The following is a 20,940-nucleotide window of genomic DNA, read 5'->3' as shown; positions in this document are numbered from 1 at the left end:
TTGCATTATAGTACTTTGTCCATGTCCTGCAGGTGTTTAGGTGGGATATCATCATTATCATCAGTTACTGTATATATAAACATTCCTTTAGTATATAATTTACTGTTTTATGCGCATCTGATCTCTGCAGCGATAAGCCATGTTTTGTTTTTCTCTCCACTTTTCTTCCCGTGGGGATGACGTCAACTGAATCTCTCTCTCTCTCTCTCTCTCTCTCTCTCTCTCTCTCTCTCTTTCTCTCTCTATCTATCTATCTCTTTCTTTCTCTGTATGTCTCATGAAAACAAATTATTGTTTGGATGCATTCTAATATTATGAGTCAAATCTAAACCTGCATCTAATATATGAAATGATAATATTAAACACTTCTTATAAATTATGAATACACCTTAGAAAAATGCACAACAAACATTTATGAAAATAGTGAGGCTATAATTCAGTTTTATTGTAAGTTCATTTGCATACTCGCATAAATGTTTAGTAGTTTCTGATTATTATTATTTTTTAAGAAAGATTTTGTCATCTTTAGGTCTAATTATACAGTAGACCTACCTTTTATACGCTAAACTACTCATAATGAAATTATTATTATTATTATTATTATTATTATTATTATTATTAATTTTTTGCTTATAGAAACAACCAAAAACAACCATAAAAACACGAGATCATGTGTATGTATCTGTGCTGGTAATTTGCCTGTTTGACCCATTTTTATTTATATTTTTCTTCAGTCATATTTGTATAGTTGCTTAAAATAAAATCAGATTCAGTTTCAGTCAATCCTGAGGTATATATATCCTTATAAAAAAATTAATTAAAAAAAGCTAAACAAAAAATGGGGAAAATGCTCTGAGCTAAACGGCTGCTTCAGTTTTTTACTTACTGGGTCTTTGGCTGAGAAAAGAGCACTGATTGGTTCGCAAGTTCACATGTACTAAAGCATCTAACCAATCACAGATGAGACTGAATTCTTGTAACCAATCATAATGCAGAAGGTGGGATTTATTGGAAAAGATGGGAAGCCTAAGCTAACCAGAAAAAAAACAACTTTTTTGACTCAATTAGCATCCATGTAAAGTTGGAATCTTTAATCTGAATAAGTTTTTAATTAGGTTGATAAAATGTTGACCATATATAAATGTAGCTACTGAGAGTTCAATATAACACATTCCTCCTTCAACACTCAGAAACGTAGAAAGCTCGTACACATTTTCTTCAGTACGTCTCATCATCTAAGACTTCCTACATAAAGCAACTGGAATGGGTGGCATACTATTCAGGCCATTCAGACGCCCGGAATCTGGCCTATTTTTAGAGTAGGACATGACATACTGTCTTGAGGAAGCTAGAAAATGCATAAATATGGGAGACAGACGGAGAGAGAGAGAGAGGCATGGTGGAGGAGTTGGTGCTTGTAGGAAATAGTGCCTTTACCTGTTCCCGCTTTGACTCACTTCATCATTAACTGTTGTTGCGCTCCTCTGAGACCGATCACGTCCGTTCAAGTCTTCCTCTCAGACTGATAAGATTTCCACAGTGTCACTCTTATCCACTGTCCTATACAATATCATGCACTATCCACAACACTGTCTGGAATCTGATTGGCGGGTTTGTTTTATTATGCTCTTTCGAACATGCTCTTGTTTCCATAGTAACAGCTAATCTATAGGGAACTGCAAAGTGTAAGGGGATTTAAAGACTAATAAAAGGAGACTTCAGCATCAACAATAAATAATATGAATAATATAAAATAATAAACTTTGGGCTGGAAATATTATCTTTGTCTGACTTCGAGCTACATCACACCACTCCATTTGTTGATTATTTTCCTATACATATGCACACACCACGTCATGTGTTAATCTTTACATAGTAAATGTGAAGCCTGTCTCAGAAGTGAGTCTCAGAAATGTAAGATGCCATGTGTGACTCCGGCAAAAGGGAACTGCACCACATTGCAGCTGAATATAAACCTGTTTCCACTTATAGCATGCTGCTGTTCGGGAAGTGCTCAGGTTTGTGTAGCAGGCCAGTACTGTAACTTGGCTGGAGACGTATCGTCGTGACATGGCGCTTCCTCTGTTCTGAACCTGTGCTGTGAGAGGGCACCACACCTAGAGCACGTTTAATAATGATAACCAGACTTCAGAGTAGCTCTGTGGGAGTATTTTTAATGATCAGTTCCTTCCTTCTGATCCGAAGCTGCATGAGTTTGCTATATGGGGCAAAGACATTTTTTAAATCAAAGTGTGGCGTAAAAACGATTGGTTGTGGATGTGTTGACTTTACTTAGGTCATAAACTCATGATTCATGATTTTATTTGTTAAATTGGCATGAAATCATTAGTATTTCTAAATCTGACACTCTACTGTTATGGCTGTACATCTTGTTCTTCTGCTATACTTCTGCTTAATATCCTTCTGTACGTAATAGAGATAAGGGGGGGAATTATTCAGTTACACGTCATGATTTTTTTGTTTAGATGTTCTCCTCTGATTAATAATTTGTAGCCATTTCCCACCTATCATAAGGGCAGGTCTTCCAGCAAGCCTATAACCACCAAACAGTGAGGGGCAAAGGCTATTTTGTGGTTCCTTTAGGACATGTGACCGGACTCCTTGCTAGGGAGCGGCATAAACAGTCAGATGATGGCAGTATCCAATCCTTTAGCTTGCATAGGCTTACAGATGCTCATAATTGGTAAGTGAAAGTGTTAGATTGCCACTCATCTCGAGAGCTTGGGCAACCATCTCTTTCTCAAGCCTTCCCAGCTGCGGAGGCAACGGCATCACTCGGGATTCGACCTTGCAATTTTAAGAATCGCAATACAAATCGTATTTGATATTCTATCAGGTGATTCCTTTTGATTCCTGTTCCTAGTACATAAGACTCTTATTTTGTTGGTAATGCTCCCACATGTACAGCAAAGATTTATTCTTTGATAAATGCACTTCTACTTTTATTTAGTGGATATACCTAAATATATTCTTCTGTTGTTGGTCTTTCGGCTGCTCCCAGCAAGGGGTCAATCAAATGCTTAATCATTAATCGATTAATTGCCGTTAAAAATGTAACTGATTAAAAATGTGTTAACCGAAATTCACAATCCACTCCCTCTTCTCTTAGCGAAAGGGGAAACACTGGTTTGTGCGATGAGAATTGTTCAAATTAGACTTAAATTAAGAGGAAAATATGTGTCTGGTTATCATTAATTATTTTTAAATAATTGGTTATTGATTGTAAGAATATTCGACTAGAAAGTTAAGGAACATTTCTTTCTGCTCTTTTCTCTTTGGACTCTGAGCTAGAAATGGTCCAGAACATGCTTATTAAAAATGTATGACATTGCATGATTTTTCTTTTTTCATGTTTCAAAAACTCTCTTTTTAAAATTTCTTTAAATTAAACTTTGATTTTAGTGATTTCAGACTTGCGGTCCTCTGTATAACTTTATGATTTAATGCTTATGCTATGCTCATGCAGAAAAGGTCTTCATTCCACTTTTAAGAATGCCAACCCACAGCATTTTCTTTAGCCTTAGCGCAGGTGGGCGAGTTAACAGGGGTGTCACTAGCAAATATGCAGTCTCCTGTCTTTCACAAAGAAATTATAGGTTTTTCATGCAGAAAATGCTGAAGATGTAGTCTAGTGGACCACATATAGAGAAAGACGGAGCCACTTTCATGGTGTCGGGCTCCTGTCCACTTACCGTTTCTAACATTTTTTATGGAGACCTATTATTAGCTTTGAATAATAATAAAACGGACCTCCAGTGGTCAGAAAAATGTACTAGCTTGCTAAACCCCTGCTGGAAAAAATGATTTTTGCACAACATGCTTGTATCTGCTTTAAACCTAGTAGCCTGTGTTTTAGTCTGTTGCTGTTTCGAATTTAGATTTGTTATATATTTTAATGAAGCAGTGACATAAATCAGTTTCTTGTTGTTGTCCTGACCTTTAAGTATCAGTACTGTAGAAGCACTTCTGTGAAAGGAACATCCTGAGATTATGTAATATTTTGCATTTGGAGCAAATTCATTATTCTATACATTATTATATAGCTCTTTTAGGAAATGTTGCATGCACCTTTAAAGAAATCCAGATACCGATTTAGATTTGCTCCTAATGAGCAAGACAGAGGTGAGTGGCAAGAAGATCGATCGGGAGGAAACCAGATTCAAAAGTCTTAAAAATCAAAAGTCTTGATTGTGACTGGAATTTCCTACAAGTCTACCTGAGTCTCCAATAACTACCTGAACTTCATATTAACATCAATTAACATCAACTGTTATACTGAACTGTCTGTCACCTAACACACAGTATAAATGCAGATCAATTCCTGCTTTTTGTTTCACCCAAATGAGGATGGGTTCCCTGTTAAGTCTGGTTCCTCTCAAGGTTTCTTCCTATTGCCATCTCAGAAAGTTTTTCCTCGCCACTGTCGCCCTCAGCTTGCTCATCAGGGACAATCTGACCATTTTAATTCATACACACTTACATTCCATACGAACTTAAATAATTCTTTGCAACAATGACAATTGTTAAAAGCGCTATATAAATAAAATTGAATTGATTTAAATTGAAATAAAAGGATCATTGCATTTTGCTGTTGTGCCTTAACCAGTTGTCATGATGCACTATAAATTTCAGAAACCACGCAGGCAATAATTTGCCGTGCCCTTTTCTTACAGTATGGTGCCTTGGTGCCCTTTTTGTTTAAAAAAAAAAAAAAAAAAGTTGTTAAATTTATCAAAAATATATTTGGATATCAGCAACCACTGACACTGCGTCAAGTCAAGTAGGCTTTATTTTCACTTCAACCATATACAGTTAGGACACAGTGAACCGAAACAATGTTCCTCCAGGACCAAGGTTCTACTGTACATGCAACATAAATTAACAACATTAATTACCCATAAATGAACTAGATAACTTAAAGACCTAATTAGCCAGCTAGCTGTGAACTGTCTGCTGTTTTTATACAAAAGAGACAACATAAAGTGAATGTGCAAACAAGAGCGACAAAGTGACGTTACAATACTCTGTGGTAATGAGGTGATGAGTTGAGGTAGTGGGAGGAGAAACAGTAAATGTTCCATAAGATGCAGCAAGGATTAAAATAGTCACACTTTACCCATAGCCTACTGGATGCCAGTGGCGCCGGATCACTGTACTAAATTCATACATTATAAAAAACATATGTTGTTGAATCCAGGGATTTCTTCGTGTTCTACGTTGGCACATGCAGCGTGGAATTTGTTTACTTCCCGCCTCTTACTGTAGGTGGTGAGGACTCAGCCGCCACAATGCGCTACGTTCGTACAGACACCCGCTTGGCGCATGGCCTCTTTTGCATGCTGTGAGATTTTGGTACTGTATCTCTCGCTCTCTCTCTCTCTTTCCATATATCAATTCAGTTATGAATTGCGTTTCTTTTGTGTGCTGATTCATGTATTACTGCATCGATTCGAAAAGCGATTTTTAAGCGATTACCTTTATAAGGGAGAGGCAGCAGTTGATCATAACTGCACAAGCTTCTAAATGGTGCAACTAAAAGGCACGTGTATGGCTTTACATTATCAAACGTGCATGTTATGAAGCCAGCCATCTGCCTTTTCTTCAAACTCTGAAGGCAAATTAATCTCAAACCCACTCATTACACACGTTTTACGCCTATGAAAATAAATCGTGATTCATATTTTAGCAAGAATCGTGCAGCCCCAATACACAAATGGTGGTATGGTTTTAAGTGGACAATATATGAACACACAGTGGAGAAAGTATTAACAGAATTAAAGAAAACATTTAATTAAAGTTGGCATCTGCCACTTTACGGCTGATATCTTATAGATAAAAAGGTTTTCGTCTGTTCTCTGGTTGGTGAGAATTTGCTCTTAGGGTGATATCTTTACGTTTCATACATTGGAGGAACCAAAACCGGTCTCGGAAAATTTTCTGTCTGTCTGTATGTCTCTTCAGCCAGATTTGGTCACAGCATGACGCCCAACTGGCTGGACTGAGTCTAATAAAACTTTTGCAGTACTTTGATATCTGCCTGAAGTTTAACTTGCACCATAAATGAAATCAAAATGATGTGATGAACAGTTACAGACGATAAAAGAAATACTGCTTAGCTGTACAAGGTGTAAAACTTTACTTTTTTGTATATTCTCTTTCCCATTAAGATGAAATGCCAGACCATATAATGTGTCAAACCAAACTGAATTTTGTAATATTACAAATAAAAAAAATAATGAAGGGGTTCATCTTTGTTGCAGGCAGACATATATACATGGGCTTCAACCTTAAATAATATCACTGATTTATTTCAAGCTTATTTTAACCTTTAACCAGCTTATCTTTAGCTTTAACCTTTTAACTGCTTCTACAAACTTTGAAAACAGTTTTGTCACAAAAATTGTTATATAATTTATAAACTTTTATTAAACCGAAGCACACATCTTTTTGAGATTCCTATTTTGATGTACACAAAGCAAGGGCAAAACTTTGGGTGGAGGCTTTGCTTGTACTGCACTTCCAGAGAGCTGGGGTCAGGTAACAGAACGAGTGTGTTTGTACAGCCGAGCAGCGCTGGAACTCTCTTAGATCGTCTTTCTCTCTCTCTCTCTAAAAACCTCAACCTGCTTACTTCTTTATTCTGCTCTGTGCCACTTTTTCCATGGGGTGGAGATTTCCTTGGAAAACCACACCTTGATTTCATGTGTATATGTGTGTGTACACATATGTGTGTAAGAGTCTGTGGGTGTATTGGTGTATGGGTGTCTGATTATGTATCTTGTAGGTTGGTAATTATAGGTTATGGGATGACTGTCCTTGGCACTTACCCGCTTTATATATAAACTTAATACTATATTTCAATGAGTCTGTAGTCTGTAGTATTTCTTGTTTTTCTGCACACTTCTCATGTATTACGAGTGTTGTTCCTTGCTAAAAAAAAAACAGCATAGACGAGCATAGCTGGTGACCAGCTTGACCAGCAATTATACCAACATATGTTGTGTTTTGGTGCTGGTATGCTGGTAATCAGCATACATTTTGCTGGTATGCTGGCTAGCACCAAAACACAGCATATGCTAGTATAATTGCTGGTCATGAGCTATGCTGGTCTATGGTGTTTTTTTTTTTTCACCTGCATTAGCAGTGTGACCTTAATTAATATTAGCACCATCAAGGTGCTATAATGCTGGACACCTTACTGATGCTGGTCCCCAGCACACCAGCACCAGAACACAACATATGCTGGTATCATTGCTGGTCAAGCTGGTGACCAGCTATGCTGGTCTATGCCGTTTTTTTTTTTTTCCACCAGCACTAGCATAAGCAGGGTGACCAGCATCACAGCACTATGATGCTGGTCACCAGCATACCAGCACCAAAGCACAACATGTGCAGCCCATGCATCCCAGCCTACATACATTTGATGGTAGGCTGTTCACTACCCCTCTCAGGGACACATTCACACAGTTACTTTCACATCACAGTAGTGTAAATGAGTAATCTTGGCCCTCATTCATTGTTTAGGGGTCTGCAGGTTTAAGTCCTAAAGCAGTTCTGACATGTCCTGACATTTGTGTATTTTTCCTACTTAAAAACATATAAATGTCACTTCTTTCACCTAGTGCAAAGTAAATATCCAGGATTGAGGGAAGAGGGACAAAGATGATCTTGTACACAGAAGGCACATTTATGGCATACTGTAAATATGGCTTTGCAAACAGACATTCAGGGTAAAACAGTGCACTATAAAAAAGGGTGTTAAGTTTGTAAATGCCCACTTTTACACCCTATACACAGTCATACATCTTTGTGCCTCTCTCGAAAAGCAGTTCTTTTATAACTCAAGACACGAGTGCACATCGCATACCTGACATTTCCATGGTGTTTTTTTCTGCCTAACATAAACTGATTTGCAATGCACACAGACCCTGTAACCAGCAGTACCAACATTCCTGGCATCTGAGGTCAGTCCATGTGCTGGTTGTGTGAAGTCACAGGTGAAGCCTTTATCGTGTGGCCGCTTAAAAATATACAAAAGTTTCATCCTGAATCCTGACTTCAGTCATGGTCTCGGTTCCCATGCAGGCAGGAATCGCAGAGTCTGTGTTTTTCATGACATAGCGATGGACCGTCTGTATCTTGCATTTGGTCTCTATAAAACAGGTGGCTGATCATTTTCATGGTCACAACTGTTTATAAAAAAGGGAAAAGAAACATAAGCATGATAACAAAAAAATTACTGTATATTATCAATAACTATTGACCAGGGATAAAGACAACACAAGCTTTTCAAAATGTTATACAACATTTTATACTTTTTGCATAACGATTTACATTTGCACCTTAATATCAAACATCTGTAAGCTACATAAGGCAGTGTTTTAGGCACCGGGAGCTGAAATGTTTGTGTTAAAAAACATAGAGATAGCAGTGTCATAAGCTAACCAAAAACTGAACCAAATAGCTACCATAACATAAAGCTATCTAAAATGTTGTGAAATATATTATAAACATTTACACCACAGCTGATACTGACAACCATCTGTAATCTACATACTGTAAGGAATTAGCCTAGCCACCGTGAGCTAACCTGTTTGTGCTAAGCTACATAATATGCTACATGTTAGCATGATTTAGCAGTGTTATCTAAATGCTAACCCAACCATGTAAGTGACATTAACCTGACAGTAAAATGACAATCCTTTACATACACTTGCAAAAAGCTTGTAGGAAAATGAGGAAAAATAAAATAATATTAGTTTTATATTATCAGGATAAGGATTTTATAAGATTTAATAACTTACCCATGGCAGCTCTTCCCTGTTGGAGTCTTAGTGTTGTTCTGAGGTAAATCTAAGCTCCTCCCACTGTCCAGAACATTCTGTGGAGCTTCAAAAACCTGTACAGCGCATGACATCTTCCACACGCGCAGGCAACTTATCGGATCTACTGTGTGTGTGTGTGTGTTTGGGGAGTATGTATAGGTGTATGTAGATTACCCTGACTGTTTAATACGGATTACATAAACTGAGAATATTTATTTTTGATTAAGCTTGCTTCATTTACAAGTAGAAAAAAAGTGCTCTCTCTCTCTCTCTCTCTCTCTCTCTCTCTCTCTCTATGGATATGTGTGTTTGCAGTAGTCACAGTTTATTTTAGTGACGCGTTTTAAAAAGATTTTCAGGAGACTGAGACGGCAGAAAGCGCACCCTGTTTATTTTCTTTATTTTACAAAAGTAAAATTTTTTATTTATTTTGTGACAAATAAATAAACAAATAAAGACCCTTTACAGATTCAAATAATGTATTACACTTATGTGTATGATTAAAAATGATGGAGCATTTTAAGTTATTTTCACGGTTATCTAGGGCTGGGCAATAAAATGATAACCATATGTATCGCCATAGACACGTGATCGATATCAATAAAAAATGTGTTCGATAAAACGTTTGATAATTTTTATTCTTTGTCGGAAAAAAACAGAGGTCGCGAAGCTAGTTTGGTTGCTGTCATGCTCACTCGCTCCGCGACCGGCACTAGGACCCTGAAGTAGTACAGTCGCGATTCAGGAAGTATAAAAGGAGACAAGATGGCGCTTCATATCGCTCAGTCATTGAGTCTGCCCATGCTGTTTTCGACGCTTCGCCGGATCTTATGTGATTTTGGGTCCAATTCCTGATTGAGTGTGTGTTGCTAGAACGCGGTGTTAGCTTCTCCGCTTTATTTTGTCGTTTCTCGCGGCAGCGCAACAGCCTGTTAATTCATGCCCATGCAGTGATGAGAAAGACAAACGAGTCTATGAATGGCCATTCTTTTATTTTCTGCGTTGTGAGATGATATTACAAACTTCCGGATGGATTCCGTACTTAAATCAAACCAAAAACTACTAAAAGAAAACGGGTTCAGGCTCTATATTCCAGCTCATCTCACATCTCCCACGTTCACGCGCATTGGACTGCATTACCCACAAACCATTGCCCGCACTGGACTACACTCCCGTAAACAGCTGCCGTAAAATCAACCTCTCTCCCGCAACAGCGGGTATAATTGTGTAAACTCTTGCTCTCGGAGTGAGAAAGTTCTTACAATGACTCGCGTGGTTATCCTGCCTGTTCTCTACCGTCCACTCTACAAGGGCCAACTGCTAGTCTTCTGGTCCGCTTCCGGTGCCCGTGACAGTTGCATTAACAAAGGCACTCGCTCTCTGGTAACCTAGCAACGTAGGGAGTGATACACTAACGTCAATCATGTAACAGTATCCAGTATGGTTGCGCCATGTCGTTGTCTCATGCTGGTCTGCTGGATTCCTATTCAAAAGCAGAAAATGCACTTTGCACTATTTTATTACACTTTATTAAGCATTTCTTACAATTTCTTTCATTTTGCACCTTAAATGTTAGGAGATATATTATATTATATTATATTATATGGGTCATAAAAATATCAATAATTATCGATATCGACCAATATGAAACATTGATATTGTGATACAGTTTTCAGCCATATCGCCCAGCTCTATGGTTATCATAAAAAATGTAAGTTGTCCCACCGCCGAAACAGCTGATCCCATGATGCTGGTACTGGTATGCTGATAACCCTGCTGATGCTGGTGACCAGTCCCAGGCAACGAAATACAGAACCCTCTTCTTCATACATAATCTTAAAGTGCCCTAGAATTGGTTACTTTATCTTTGGGTTAAGGAAGAGAATAGTCTTCTCTAACCACCAGGACAGCATTGACAATTTTGCTCTATTAAATTGTTGGACTTAATGGTTTAATTTAACAGGCTCCTAAAAAAAGCCTATAAAACATCCATAAGCATTGGCCATTTTGTCTGGCAGTCATGTCAGCCACAGATACTACTTTAACTAGTCATTGGATTATTTTATTTTTGTTTGTCAAACTCCAGCTGTTGTTTATAGCAATTTTGAGGAGAGTGCACTGACAGATGATATGATATGGTGATGTAGTGTAGCAGCTGTCATGATGCTATCACGATACCTACAGTACCAGTCAAAAGTTTAGATTTATTTTCTGTATTCGAGAATAATACCGGATTTTTTCAAATCATGAAATAACATGTATTGCATTAGGTAATTAAGTAACAACAACAATGAGGTGTTATTTTAAGACATGCTGTTCTGGAATAGTTGTATTCTGCAAGTTTTATAAATACCCTGATTCAAAACAAACAAACAATATATATATATATATATATATATATATATATATATAGTTTTTATTATATTTTATATTATTAATGAAAAAAATATTTTTGAAGTCAATGTGGCTATATTGCCATACGTAACTGAATTTTTCCACCCATTTCTCTCATATATAAAGTTTGCTCTTTATTATTAAACTATTATTTAGTAAAATAAAACCATTGTTTAAGAAGCATACCAGCATATTTTTCTAGTTATTTAGTTTTCCTGTCATTCTGGTATCTGTTCTGTCTGACAAGTGTCTGAGGTTGCTGCGACAAATGCTGAATACTATGAAAAGCTTAATAACACTAATGAAATTATGAAGAGAGCCTGGGCCCATTAACTCCCACATGTGCTCTAAATTAGCAAAAGGTAACACAAGCCTATCGTGTATATGGGATTTTTATTGTGTTGATTTTACTGACCATTTATTTCATGATTGTGTTCCCTGAGATAAAATAGACACTACACAAGTGACAATCACCAACAGGGACTCATGGTTTTTGACCATGATTAGGCTTATTTCCCTGCTGGATAACAGGGAATCGTATTTTATACTTTCGATCTCAAATGTTGTGGCATTCCCATGTACAACATTGTCTGACATTGTAAAACCTCAGACAGATTGTCCAACAAAATATGTCTGATTTTGCATCAAGCCTGATGATACACGAAAAAGCAGATACATTGTTTCAGTAGAACTCTAAATCTTTGCTGATATAAATATTAATATAACTTATAAGGTTATAAATCATTTTTATAATAACACAATTTATTGCAAAATAAAAAAGACTAGATAGAACGGAGAAGCAAAGAGAAGTAGCCTCTGTACATCGACCATGAAATTCCTTTTCTCCTTTGAAGTTCCAAAAAAAGGAAAATAAAACGGTCAATTACAATGGAAATATCTTGAACTCTGAATTTCCTGTTATTGTCCAGCGCACTTGAATTGGACAGTGTTTTTTATTGCACATTCTTTTCCGGAATGTCCCATGTCAGTGTGAAGACTCCTAAAAATTTTCCAAGTAAATAGCAGTGTCTTCATAACGCTCACTTTGTGCGTCATAGCGCTGTCTTTATTTATGTATTTATTTATTTATTTTTATCAAAATCGTATATGGTACTACTAAAGTATTACTTCTTGACAAGTTCTTCCCCTATCAAGTGCCTGGTAGATAAGAATAGACCTTGTTTTCTCACTTCCTTTTTCAGGATGAAGATGTTTGAGGTGGCGAGCTGAGCCAGACTTCGACTCAGCAGATCTGGAGAAGTCCCCAAGTCCCCTGTGTGGGGTGAGGGACCATGGGAGATGGAGGTGTTGGTGCTGCGAGAGAGGGGGTCAATCGGTCACATGTTCTCTTTGACTGCTTCGTTCAGGCCACCACCTGTAAGGGGACACTTAAAGCCTTTCAGGAGCTGTGTGACTTCCTTGAGCTCAAGCCCAGTGAGTATCGAGTCTTTTACCACAAGCTGAAGTCCAAGCTCAACTACTGGAAGGCGAAAGCACTCTGGGCCAAGATAGACAAACGTGCCAGCCACAAGGAGTACAAGAAAGGCAGAGCTTGTGCGAACTCTAAGGTATGATATGAAGTTCTTAAGACTGAGGCGTTACTTGCAGTGATTTAGAAGGAAAGCAAGCTAAATATACTTTTGTTAGTCTTATACTACAGTAGAAGAAGCCAGTTCTAGAATTTACTGCACATGACTGTTCTGGGAAAAGCTATTTTTTTTGCTTTTGCATAATGCACAGTTAAAATTTTCGTATCACTTATCATGTCTTTCCGTCCTTCCGTCTCTTCCCATGCTGAAAACGGGTAAAAATAAATGTATTGCTTGGTAGCGTACTGAGTTTAATTGTTTGTGAAGAGGCACTTCAGAAGCCACAGGATTGCACTACCTAATCCCACTCCAATCCAGCCTGGTTTTTGGATGCTACTGAGGCAGAAGTTTGGCAGAACATGGAAGAAATATCTTCTCAGACACTGCTGTAGACACTAAATTCTTCATCCATCATTAAAAGCTATAAGGAGCTTATATCCCAGCTCAGCATTGAGCTTGGCTGCACATTGGAGTACGTTTTAAGAAATGGAACACCATGCTCCCGGGTGCGTTGAGGGTTCAAGTCCTGCCTTCGGGTCTATATGCGTGGAGATTACATTTACATTTAGGCATTGTATTATCCAGAGCGACTTCAATTTTTATCTCATTATACATCTGAGCAGTTAAGGGTTAAGGGCCTTGCTCAAGGGCCCAACAGTGGCAACTTGGTGGTTGTTGGGTTTGACCCTGGGATCTTCCGAACCGTAGTCCAATGCCTTGACCACTGAGCTGTCCAGGGTGTACCCCGTCTAGGGCCTCCGGGATGGGCTCCAGGCCTCCCGTGACCTGGAATGAAACTTGAAACTATGAAATTACATTATGCAGGGATTGCAAGATCCAATTTAACCAATTGCTACACACCAGCAATAGACAAATTAAAAGATAAAAACCACTGATTTGTTACTTGCTAGTGCAAATGTGGAGTTCATCTCCAGACACCCAAAGCTCATGTTCCTCTTGTGTACTTCTCAGTGTCTAATCATCGGAGCAGGACCATGTGGCCTGCGCACGGCAATAGAACTTTGCTTTCTTGGGGCCAAGGTGGTCATAGTCGAGAAAAGAGATGCTTTCTCACGCAACAACGTTCTCCACCTGTGGCCTTTCACCATCCAGGATCTGCGGGGCCTCGGTGCAAAAAAGTTCCATGGAAAATTCTGTGCAGGCTCCATAGACCATATCAGTGAGTACATCTGTAGGGCGAAGAAACGAATTTTGGAGAAATTGGTGTATCGGGTTTATGATGATGTACTTGGGTGTTGCTCTCCGCAGGTATTCGTCAGCTGCAATTGATGCTGCTGAAAATGGCTCTGATCTTGGGTATCGAGATCCATGTCAATGTGGAGTTCAAAGGTCTCATCGAACCACCAGAAGACCAGGAAAATGAGAGTAAGATGGCTCTTTTAATGTTTTATTTCAAGCCTGATGAAGATTCCACAGGTCCTTTATCATTTTATTAAAATGCCTCTGCAATATGCTGTATGATCTCAATGGAATCTTTACACTGTTCCACAATTTTCCAAACTGTTTAATGTGTCATCTTCAGGAATAGGCTGGAGAGCTGAAATCCATCCTAAGACGCATCCTGTTAGTGAGCTGGAGTTTGATGTTATCATCGGAGCAGATGGGAGAAGAAACACATTGTCAGGTAACGCAAACAATTGTCTATAAGCCTCCTTTCTCATTTGGGTCTTAAAACAGCTCAGGGTCCCATTAGCTGAGCTTCTGCTTCTGCTAAGCTGCTAATCTGCTAAATAAGTAATCTAGTAATTACGCTGCTAAATTAACACAAAAAAATCTTTTAGCAGACTTGAGGCTTTTCTCGCAGTTTTGCCTTTTGAGAGTTATCACAATCATGAATAAATGCCACAGTGGCTCTTGGCTCTGGCTCAAAGATTCTGCTCAGGGTACTTTCCTATCTGAGGACAGTTAACAAGGGGAAAAAAACTTTATCTAAATTTTTTTCTGATGTTCAGTCTTCTAGAAAATAAGCAATATGGAACTAAAGAGGCTTTGTAGAACTCCTCCTGAGCCTGAATCTAACAGTGCAGCTACTGCTTACTCTTTTAATTATTTTTTTTTTTACTCCTCCCCAGGTTTTAGAAGGAAAGAGTTCAGGGGCAAGCTGGCTATCGCCATCACGGCCAACTTTATTAACCGCAACACTACAGCCGAGGCCAAAGTGGAAGAGATCAGCGGGGTGGCCTTCATCTTCAACCAGAAGTTCTTTCAGGATCTAAGGGAAGCTACTGGTATGGGCACGTTTGATGCTTTTGCATTGTCAGCACTTTGAGATTTGGCGTAATGATTAAAGAGAAGACAGCTCTGACTCAGCTTTTCCCCCTTAAACCCAAAGTTCTTTTCACATACAGCATGTGGCAGTTCTGGGAACATCTTTTAGTGGTGAAATGTTTTAGCGTTTTCTATGATGCAGTTTATAGTTCTAAAAAAACTGCGGCTTTTCCTGAACTTTACATGCATCTCAACTCCAAGTGAAGTTAAATCATTTAAGAATCACACAAGTGAAATGGAGGAAAGTTCATTTACAAATTCTATTACAACTATAGTGTGGATGTAGCAGAATACTTCACAGCTGGATTGAATACTGAATTGCTAAGACTTATTTTTGTTTTGCTGTCCAACTTGAGCAAAGCATGACACTCACTTTCAGACTTAATCATGCCTAGTGAGGTTTAAGATTTTTAAGATTTATTAAAAAATGTTTTAATAAACATTTATCAAACTGCCCCCTTCCCTACTTTGCATAATATGTGCAGGAACACAGCACTGTTTGACTCCATGGAACAGTATGTTGATGATGCCTAATGATTCATAATTTTGAAATATTTGCAATATTTCCAGGAGAGGATAGGATCCCTTTTTATATCTGGTTCCCATCAAGGTTTCTTCCTCAGAGCCACTGTCCCTCCGGCTTGCTCGTTAATGATGAATAGAAATGTCTATCCTTATTTCTGTAAAGCTGCTTTGTGGCAACATTCATTGTTAGCCCTATAAAGATAAGATTTAATTCAAGAAAAAAGTAAGTATGAACATTTAAATTTTATTTCGTTGAGATATATAGTGCTGTGCAAAAGTCTTGCATCAAATGATGTTGATTAAATGAACGAATTGGGAACCAATGTTTTACTGTGCCTAAAGTTTTAAAGTGCCTAAAGATGGCATTTAAAAAAAAAAAAAAAAAGAAAGAAAGTCTGACTTTTTGGTAGCAAAATATGAAGAACTGATGGGTGAATTTTTGTTTTACAGTTTTGCATTTGCAGTTTAGTTTTTAGATAAACAAATTTGTTCAAAACCAGATTTTTAGCTGTAGTGACAATTTTGGGGTTTTCCCAGATAAACAGGTAAAGTGCCTCCTTTACTTGTCGTGTATTAATTCCTAGTTAAATGTGTTTAGGATTAGGATCGGCTTTATTTGTTTAAAAAGAAATTTCACCGTGTTACCTAAAGACTTAAAGAGTTAATCACTTAATCAAAAAATTGTGATTTTATCAATTCTTTAAAAGGTTAATGTAGGTGTCAGAGTTTCCCAAAGTGTCTCTGTTGATGCTTTAGCTGAAACATCATTCATACTCCATCAAACACACCATTTCAGTGTTTATGTAAATGAGCTACTGCAGAACCAGAGAACAACAGAGCTGATATTTGTATATGAGGTAAAAATAGGGAGAAATCTAATGAGCCAATACAAAAATGGAAAAAGAACAAAAAGATGAGTGTTTTTTTTTTATTTTATTCACTGCATGTTTTTTGTTTATATACACAGACAAGCACTAAAACATGGATTTGTATAATACATAATACAAATCAATGATTCTTACACAATTATTGTTTGTTTAATTAAAACCCTAATGCAATTTTTTTTTAGCTGAACAGAAAGCATACAGGCCTGACAGGACCATTTAATCTGAAGGGAATCTAAGATGAATTTATCCACCGAGGTTGTTCATCAGTGTGGTTAACAGTTGCCTGTCTGTCTGCCCCTGCCCTGGCACTGACAGCTTTGTGCTGAGCTGGCGGTGGCTAAAGAGCCTTTGCTTTTGTTTAGCCAGTCGTGTAATCGCTACTGTTGGTTTCAGTCTATTCTACAATGTGTGTGTGAGACTGGTTTGGTTTTTCTAATGGCCTATCATTATGTCTGCAAAGGGAAACTAATGATCTTCTCTTCTATTTTTTTTTAAACACTTACATGCTTATCAGCACTACATGTCTCACTCTGTCTCTCTCTCACTCTTATTTATTTCTCACCTTTGGATAATTTGCATCTCCAGGGATTGATCTGGAAAACATTGTCTACTATAAGGATGACACGCACTACTTTGTGATGACTGCCAAGAAGCAGAGTCTGCTGGAGAAGGGCGTCATTCTGCACGTGAGTGCTCATGCGGGTTTACCCGACGCACAATCTGTCTGCTCCATATTGTCTCCTTTTCTAGTTTCTGTTTAGTAACCCTGTCCTTTTTTTTTTTTTTTACTTAGTCTGCTATTTTTACATCTGGTGTAGAATGAATGATTGTGTTTAATGTGGAATGACCAGGTGTGTTTAGGTGATTTTTTTATTTATTTTTTTTTTCAACAGTAATTTAATTTCATAGGAGCATGTGCACAGGGTTGTGAAGGTTCAGGAATACAATAAGAGGTGCTTCATAGGTTCATGTCTAGAAGAAAAACCCTGTCTGTTCTAAGAAGTGGAAATGGCCTGGAAGCAATGAGGCTGATGCTGTCGTCAGCAGACCAAAGCCAGTTATAGCAGCATGAATCAGAGAGGAATAGTTCACCCTGCATAGCTCCTCAGAAAGCCTCTCACTGCTAAATTATATGTTCACTTAAATACTGCAAACAAATCTTAACACACCATGGGCTCATTTATTTCAGCAAGTACACTGGCCACATAAATGTTTTATAGCTTTCTAGCTTGCATTGAAACCTAGTAGAAACCGTTCTGGGCTTTCATTTCAGAACCACACTTAATATTATGTTTTCCTATCAATATTATAGGATTATGTAGACACGGAGATGCTCCTATCCAGATCTAATGTGGACCAAGCTGCTTTGCTGTCCTATGCCAGAGAGGCAGCTGACTTCTCCACCAATCACCAGCTGCCCAAGCTGGACTTTGCCATCAACCATTACGGGCAACCTGATGTGGCCATGTTTGACTTCACGTGCATGTATGCCTCGGAAAATGCGGCGCTGGTGCGCCAACGCAATGGCCACCAGCTGCTCGTAGCTCTGGTTGGAGACAGCCTTTTAGAGGTGAGAGAAAAGGACATTACTTTAAATAATAGGACATTTTTCAAAACATATATTTTATAGTCTTATGTGTTACTGCACTGTATCATAATGTTACAACGGATAAGAAAAATCTGTGGTTTGTGCAGCCGTTCTGGCCAATGGGAACTGGCATTGCACGAGGCTTCTTGGCAGCCATGGACTCGGCATGGATGGTGAAAAGCTGGGCGCAGGGAGCGTCTGCTCTCGAGGTGTTGGCAGAAAGGTAAGAAATTCATTTTGCAGCTTTTGACTTGTGTTGCACAATTTACCAGAATTTTTAGCATCGGGAGCATGGATGTTTTTTGTTTTTTTTTCCATTAATACCAAAGATTCCAGTTGTATAATTCTTCATACCTGTGAAAAATTGCCATTAATAGGAAGTAATGCTACATCAACGAAGGCATGTAACTTGGTATTTCCAAACACTGCCAGGGAAAATCTACTTGGTATTTCTTCTCAGGAAGCGACGTTGGAATGGTGGTCCTTAACCCAGAATTCATGTTATACCATATCCATATAGCTACTCACATCATCAGATCACATCTGTGCTTTGTTATTTTATATTAGTTTTTTGTTTTGGGAAGGGGTGGAATGGGTCACACAGTTTTGCATTTCTTTCTGGATGGTGTAACTGATCGTAGTTAATCCCTGAACCATATGGATCTCTCTTTGTCCGCATGTAAACTGTGGATTTGTTGCGAAGTTTAACCATTTATAGTGCAAAATAAAATGTTACCACATATTGCATTCTATTCAGGCCTATTCCTGAGTAAAAAAAAACACTTCTTTTTTTTCTTTTTGCATGCACAAAAATGATATTTTTACTCATTTAAACATTTTCTTTGCACGCACTAATTATTTGTATTTTTCCCCCCCTCTCCTGCACTTTTTGTAGGACAGGGTTGCCAGATCATGATAACGAAATACTTCAATGCAGTGCTGAGAACTTTCCCACTCTGATTAAAAACCAGGCCAAATTATGTGCGCTAGAGCTCATACCGTAGTCCAATTATATATTCATAAACTTTATTTTATTTAAATTGGTCTTAAAGGTAATCTGCTAGTTTTCTTTTCACTCACTACTGTTGAAGATGATCACATTCCTCTTTTGAAGCATCATCATGCTTCATATTACATTTGAATTTTTTATTTAACAAAAGTATATTTAATATTTTATTTTAATTTTTGTTTAAATATTGGACATCATGATAATGGGCAAGAGTTCATTGCCTTAAATGTTATTTAAGTTCTATTTTATTTAAGTAATAAGTGGATTGGTTTCTTGTGCAGTTTGTGTTACTTTTCTTTTGGTTCTATGTGTTATATTAAATATGTTTTATTTGAAGTGTTCTTAACTTACAATACATTTAACAGACCTAATCCAATCTATGAACTTTGCAATGCTTTACATTCATGCCTGTAAAATATACTGCACTAATCATTTTCCCCCATGCTTACGTGCCCTATCTGCTCCAGATACTTTAGATTGTTTTCATTGCATTTCCAGGGTAAAATCCTGAGTCACTAATCGCCTGTACTTAATGGTACTCACCCAGTGTCCTGTGCTATTGAATTTTATTAGAGAGAGTATATATCGTCTGCTGCCACAAACCACTCCAGAGAACGTTAGTAAAAACTACAGTCAGTACACGTTGGATCCTACAACGCGCTATCCCAACATCAGTCTGCACCTGCTCCGGCCCAATCAGGTGAGACGGCTCGCACTCAGCAAGAAAAGCATGCCTCACTGTTGAAAATGAGAATGAAATCTCATATTGTGTTCTCCATCATGTAAAGGTACGGCATCTCATAGACACCGGGGAGACCAGGGAAATCCGCATCGACATGGAGAACGTGGTTAACTCATCCACTCCCAAACTCATGAGGAATGGTGAGCCATTTTTATATTAATATTGTTGTGTGTATTTAGGTTTTAATCAGACAGTTTTAGCTCTGATTTCTCAATTAATACCGTATTATATTTATTCTAGAATTTCTGCTTGAGAAACAGTTCCAAGGTAACTGTAGGCATGACTAAAGCCTACATGCATGATGCTATGTCTCATAAGGGTTTATCCTTAAAAGGTCATGCTGTTGTGTTAGTAACTTTATTAATAATAAAATGTCTAAAACCATCAGTAATGAATGTTTTGCAATGTTCATTTAGATTTTAATACAGCTCCGTCTAACAGAATATATTTTACAAAATTTCATTCTTAATCATGATTCAAAACCTCCCGCCTCTAGGATTCGATTCGATTTTTTTCCCTCCCTATGGATACTGACAATATTAAATGACTAACAGTGATCTTTTTGATGATAAAAGCTTGTCCCAGAACAATGGCTAATTAGGATGCCCTCTGTTTATTTTACCAGAGTCGGTAGCCCGCTCCAGCAAGCTGCTAAACTGGTGTCAGAGGCAGACGGATGGCTACAGAGGGGTCAGCGTGTCTGATCTCACCATGTCATGGAAGAGTGGCTTGGCTTTATGTGCCCTTATTTATCGCTACAGGCCAGACCTCATGTGAGTGCTCTGTCCTTTTAAACAAACCTTTCTTTCTGGGAGAGAAAGATCATTGTCAGGAGAGGACCTGTTCTGTGTTATATTATCTATTGTAGTGTATAGCGCATATACACTCACCTAAAGGATTATTAGGAACACCTGTTTAATTTCTCATCAATGCAATTATCTAATCATCCAATCAGATGGCAGTTGCTTCAATGCATTAAGGAGTGTGGTCCTGGTCAAGACAATTTCCTGAACTCCAAACTGAATGTCAGAATGGGAAAGAAAGGTGATTAAAGCAATTTTGAGCATGGCA

General features: G+C 38.0%; 1 protein-coding gene across 32 annotated transcripts in view; it reads left to right on the top strand.

Moving 5' to 3' along the window:
• Nucleotides 1-20,940, top strand: part of mical3a (microtubule associated monooxygenase, calponin and LIM domain containing 3a) — a 116,308-nt gene that overhangs the window by 48,871 nt on the left and 46,497 nt on the right. For all 32 annotated transcript variants that reach the window (XM_053499817.1, XM_053499816.1, XM_053499849.1 and 29 more), the window contains 11 exons: nucleotides 12,443-12,808; nucleotides 13,802-14,009; nucleotides 14,099-14,215; nucleotides 14,373-14,474; nucleotides 14,923-15,078; nucleotides 17,116-17,216; nucleotides 17,843-18,100; nucleotides 18,226-18,341; nucleotides 19,701-19,827; nucleotides 19,916-20,009; nucleotides 20,495-20,642. In XM_053499817.1, the coding sequence (XP_053355792.1) occupies nucleotides 12,533-12,808; nucleotides 13,802-14,009; nucleotides 14,099-14,215; nucleotides 14,373-14,474; nucleotides 14,923-15,078; nucleotides 17,116-17,216; nucleotides 17,843-18,100; nucleotides 18,226-18,341; nucleotides 19,701-19,827; nucleotides 19,916-20,009; nucleotides 20,495-20,642 (1,703 nt within the window). In that variant the 5' untranslated portion in view covers nucleotides 12,443-12,532. The remainder of the gene's footprint in view (nucleotides 1-12,442; nucleotides 12,809-13,801; nucleotides 14,010-14,098; nucleotides 14,216-14,372; nucleotides 14,475-14,922; nucleotides 15,079-17,115; nucleotides 17,217-17,842; nucleotides 18,101-18,225; nucleotides 18,342-19,700; nucleotides 19,828-19,915; nucleotides 20,010-20,494; nucleotides 20,643-20,940) is intronic.

The sequence above is a fragment of the Clarias gariepinus genome, chromosome 7 (genome assembly GCF_024256425.1).
Source record: "Clarias gariepinus isolate MV-2021 ecotype Netherlands chromosome 7, CGAR_prim_01v2, whole genome shotgun sequence".
Classification (NCBI taxonomy): Eukaryota; Metazoa; Chordata; class Actinopteri; order Siluriformes; family Clariidae; genus Clarias; species Clarias gariepinus.
The sequence above is the reverse complement of the archived record's forward strand: the minus strand, read 5'-3'. Positions and strand labels throughout refer to the sequence as shown.